Source organism: Sminthopsis crassicaudata, chromosome 4 (assembly GCF_048593235.1).
Source record: "Sminthopsis crassicaudata isolate SCR6 chromosome 4, ASM4859323v1, whole genome shotgun sequence".
In the NCBI taxonomy this organism is placed as follows: Eukaryota; Metazoa; Chordata; class Mammalia; order Dasyuromorphia; family Dasyuridae; genus Sminthopsis; species Sminthopsis crassicaudata.
In genome coordinates this window covers 292,172,869-292,178,061 of record NC_133620.1, presented here as the reverse complement: position 1 = coordinate 292,178,061, position 5,193 = coordinate 292,172,869, and the positions used below count along the sequence as shown (strand labels likewise).

The 5,193-nt window shown below is 46.0% G+C and overlaps 1 protein-coding gene across 1 annotated transcript; it reads right to left on the bottom strand.

Annotated features, from left to right (window-relative positions):
* Positions 1-258: 258 nt before the first annotated feature.
* CDSN (corneodesmosin) lies at positions 259-4,455 on the bottom strand. The gene is made up of 2 exons (XM_074264797.1): positions 4,291-4,455; positions 259-2,649 (listed from the first exon to the last, which is right to left on the bottom strand). Exons 1-2 carry the CDS (start codon positions 4,379-4,381, stop codon positions 977-979), a joined length of 1,764 nt encoding a protein of 587 aa, XP_074120898.1. The 5' UTR covers positions 4,382-4,455; the 3' UTR covers positions 259-976.
* Between the last annotated feature and the right edge of the window lie 738 nt (positions 4,456-5,193).

Below are 5,193 nucleotides of genomic sequence, written 5' to 3'. Positions count from 1 at the left end.
GAAGTTAAAGCAACCTCCAGAGAATCTTTGTAGGGAGACAGGAGACACTCTAAAGAAAGAAAACAGAACATTTTTTACCTCTTTAAGGGGAATGAGAGACCAGAGAGTCTCTACAGGGACTAATAAACTTTTGGGGAAATGGAAAGAATTTGAGACTCTTTGGAGAAGTATGGAGGACAGGTAACCTCAGAAGAAGTGAGGCAGGGAATTCAAAAAAGAACCATAGCTACATTAGGAGGATCACAAAGTCACAAAGTAGGAATTTGGTATATATTTTATTGATCTGTCATCAGCTCCAGAGACAATGGGGAACTGTCTCCATTCTCTAAGGATACTCGCTCCTCTGCAGAACAGTTCTGAAGTCTGAGGAAAGAGTAGTTAGGGAGTGAGTTGGCTGGGAAACAAGGGGTAGGAATGGATATAGTTGATGCATTTGGTCTCGAGCATCTATCCCAGGTACATGAAGGACTATTTAGTTCACTGTCAGGGTGATAAAATAATTCTACTACTTTAAAATCCAAAGCAGTAGAATGAGATATACAAGTAACAAATTGAGCTTGACCCAACCTGAAAAGCGGTTGGGAAGTGGGAGCTGTGAGAGAGAGAGAGGTTGATAGAAAGGATGCTTGACTTATAGCCAAGATCATAGATGCCAGCACTTTGGAGGAATAAACTGTATCTTTGACAGGAGGGAGGGAATAGGTGAATAATTGTCTAAATAGAAGCTTAATTACTTTTCTATCTGACCCTTTTGGTTGGAAGAGTATTAGAGGGTGAAATTCACTGTCTGTGACAAATGAAAGGTGTGGGGTTGGGGGGAGCAAGGGGCATCACCAAGGTGATGCAGAAATTTTTTCCATATTGGGATAAGGAAATCTCTTGAATTATGGATAGAAAGTAGAGCCAGTATCATGCTGGGATCTTTATACTCCCAAAGTGATGGAAGAAGTGTGTGTGTGTATGTGTGTGTGTGCACTCAAGAACTCTCAAGGGGCCCTCCTTGGGGCAAGAAAACCTCAGGGTCAGCCAACTGTGGCCCCAATGGCTTCACTTGGGTCAGGAGGTCACGAATGGAACGGCAGGGGATGCTGCCAGAGCTGGAACCACAGGGCTTGGCCCCTGCTGAAGGATCTACTTGAGGGGAGCCCTCAAAACTCTGACTCACTTTGGATCCAAGGGAAGAAGAGGACAGAGACCCACAAGGTTTGCCAGAAGAGATAGAGTCACTCCCACAAGGCTGGAAAATCACATTGGAGCTACTGAGGGAGCTGGAGCCAGAAGAGGAACAAGGCCCTTTGGAGCCTTGGTAACCACTCCCACAAGGGTGAGAAGAAATAGAACTGCTGGACATGCTAGAGCCGCTGTGAACCACAGAGCTTGAGGAAGAAGAGGAGGAAGAACAGGGCCCTACGGAAATTTGGGAACCAGACCCACAAGGCTGAAGCACAGAGCTCCCAGAGCTCCCAGTCTGGACACCACCAGTACCCACAGGCCGGTAAATAATTAGAGGAGAAGAGTTTCCTGACTGGTAAGAATTATGGCTGGAGATAAAGGGGTTGCTGGAGAAGTATTTCCCCTCAGAGATGGGGGGCCCAGCGGCAAAGTTGGGGACACCTACAGAACCCCTGGGGGGGTTCTCCTTGGAGAAGTAGCCAACAGGGTAAATTTTACCCTTATTATAGGTCATACCTGGGATCAAGTAACTGTTAGCGGACCCACCTACCACTTCATAGCTACCATAGGAATTGGATGAGGTGATGGGGGGACAAGGTTTGCCAGGAGCCCCTCCATTGCTGCATCCCCCTACTATCCGGTTGCCCCCAGAACCATGCTGTTCCACCACCACTACCACAGGCTTATGGCCTCCTGATACAGAGTGGGAGCTGGAACTGGAGCTGGAGGATGGAAGAGGGCCTCCACTACAGTGTGAATAAGGATTGTCTGGACCACAGGGTGCCAGACCAGAGACAGAAACAGGGTTGCCACCAGTGTTGCTAGAGGATATCCAAGAAGCTTGAGAAATGACAGAGCCAGATTTAGAGGAGCCAGATCCAGACTGGGATGACCAGCTAGATGACATAACAGGGCTAGAACCAGACTGAAAGGAACTATACTGTGAGGATCCTGATCCCATGGAACCACTGGAGCCACTGGAACCAACATTGGCACTGTTAGAACCACTGCTGGAACTGTGGAAAGTACTGAAGCCACTGGAACTCCCACTGGAACCACTAGAACCACCAAAGCCACTGGAGCCACTGGAACCACTGGAGCCACTGGGGCTGCTGGAACCACTGGAGCCACCAAAACTGCTGGAACCACTGGAAGCTCCGAAACCGTTGGAGCCACTGGAACCACTGGAAACACTGGGGCTGTTGGAACCACTAGAGCCACTAAAACTGCTGGAACCACTGGGAGCGCTGAAACTGTTGGAGCCACTGGAGCCACTGGAACCACTGGAGCCACCAAAACTGCTGGAGCCACTGGAACTGCTGAAACTGCTGGAGCCACTGGAGCCACTGGAGCCACTGGAACCCCTGAAGCCACTGAAGCTCCTACTCCCTGTGATACAGGGGTCATTGGGAGAAATGATTCTAGTGGGGTCCTTACAGGGATCAGAGAAGGCCCGGATGCTCTTAGCCAGGGTTCCTGGAAAAGAAAGTTTAGTAGAGTCATAAATGTTCTAATTCAATATTGTTACAATCAATTACTCACCTCTCTGAATCTTCCCTTTTCTCCCCAATCACCCCTCCCAACCTCACACTTCAAAAGTTTACTAAATTACTAAGAGGCCTTGATCTCTTGTTTGTTGAGAAGTGACAGGGCTTCAGAAGTTTTGAAGTAGGCAGAATAAGGGAGAGATGGATAAAACTGCAGAGAGATTCAACTTTGATATTATGGAACAGAAAGACAGAGAAGAAGGAATGGGTGCAAGAGGGGTAGAGGAGAGATTAAAGTATGAGAGAAGACTGACAGAAAGATCAGAGACACTGGGGCAAGAGAGGCAGCAAAGGAGACCCAGGGAGAGATAAGGTAGAAGGGGCACTAACATGTGAAAGGCCTAAGACAGAGAAGAGAAAGAAGACACAGCGTTGAGGGGAAGATGGGGAAGAGAGGGAAAAAGGGAAAATCGAGGGACAGATAAAATAAATTGATACAAGTGAGTAAACCTTTGGCTTAAGGATAGATTTCTGACATCCTCCATCCTGCTTCTAATGTTTGTAAAGTTAGGATGGGCTAGGACCTAGGAGCTTCTAGGCCTGTTGCTTCAGAACCTGTAGTTACCAGCTGGACAAGATACCACACCCAAAGACACCCCCACAGGGATGCCTTGAAACTTCTCCCTCTATTGAGATTAAGGCCCTCAAAAATACCACTCCTCCACCATTTGCATCCCTATTCTCCCCACTCAGGAAATAAACATCCTGAAGCTTCCATGACCCTTGGGAAATCAGAATCTGACCTCATTCAAGTTTTGCATTTTATCCCCAGTTCATTTGAACAAGTCACATTTTAGTATCTATTTCTTCATCTGATAAATCATACCTCCTCGTAACCCAGTCATGAAGAACAAATTTATATTTATTTATATATAATGCTAATAATGATGCATATGAAAATGCTTTATGAAGTCTAAAATAGATTATTGTGAGGAGTATCAGCATTTCCATTCACTGCTTTCCTCTTTCTTTCCAAATCTCCATTATCCCTTGATGTCCTAGGGGTATTTTTGTTTCTCTCATATTTTAAAGAGCCCTTCAACTTCTACCCCAAAATCATATTCTCATACAGGTTTCTGATATTCCTGTTCTGTAAAATATCCAGCCTCCTTTCTTTTATTGTTATCTGTGTCCATTCTTCAGACCCATTTAACCCTTCCCTAAGAAATCCATTCCCTTCCTCAATTGCGAAGGCCCATCCTGTCCATTTCTCAATTCTCAACTCTGTGGGATCTAGTTCTGACAATTCCTCTCCCCCACCCCCCAGATTATCTCCTGAAATTGAATGTCCCTCATTTTCCTCCACACACAATCCTGCCAAACAATATAATCTTAATTCTCATTTTCCTCTCTCTTCATCTTCTTTTTATCATTAGTTTCCTTCTCTTCCATCACCACATCCCCAAATTCCCAGGCACTCAGCTTCTTTCCCCAAATACTGAGGAGTTCAGTCTCTTTTCTAATTCTCAAGTATGAAGGACCCAAGTCTCCTGATCTCCATTCATTCCCAGTCATCAATACCTTCTGCTTTCAGAAATGACCCAAACATTTAAGTTCCCTTGTCTCCTACCTGGCAGGAGGAGGGCAACCACCAAGAACACCATCAGCGTGAATGGGAAACCCTTCCCTTGCCCCATCTGGGCTGCCCAAGTCATGCCCATCTTGCTTTCTGACTGATGTTAGCTCTGGACACTGGGTCTTTATGGCAGGGCTGTACATTCCCCAGGCAGGAGTCACCCAGCAGAGAGGGGAGGAGAAGAAAGGAAAGGCAGGGGGCGGGAAGTTGCCCTGGAGTGGGTTGGTGTGGCCAAGAGTTGGTAGACTAATCAGTCTGCAGCATCTGCTAGTTCAGCAGAGGTGTTGGGAATCAGGTAACACAGGGTATGGACATTCATATGGGTACGGGGCTCATAACAATTTCTCTCACCTGACTTGGCTGCATCTGCTACCTTAATTGCTTAGCATGGAAGTGAGCACCCTGACCTGATTGGTGACATTGTCTGTATACTCCTAAAGCTCCACTCTTAACATGTGACCCAGGTGTAACTCCAGGCTTTCACTTACCCCTTTCAGGCTTCCACCCCAAACCCCTAAGCCTCCTTCTAGCACCCAAGTATTTGACCTCTTCACCCTTATCTCATATAACACATGGTTACCAATTAATTCCCCTTTGTCTCTTGAGAATCAGGCGTCTGAAAAATGAGAATTCAGCTTTTCTTCTTTCTGGAGGATTCCAGGAACAGCTAGGGACCCAGATACCTGGATGCTATGAATGAGAAAAGGGAGGGCAAAGACTAATGATAATCGCTAACATCCATATAGTGCTTATTATGACAAGAACTGTGCTAGGCACTTTACAAATATTTATCTCATTTGCTCCACACAACAACCTTGGGAGGTGTTATTATTAACTCCATTTCACAGATGAGAAAAAATTTTTTTGGTTTGTTTTTTCAGTTAAGGAAATTGAGGC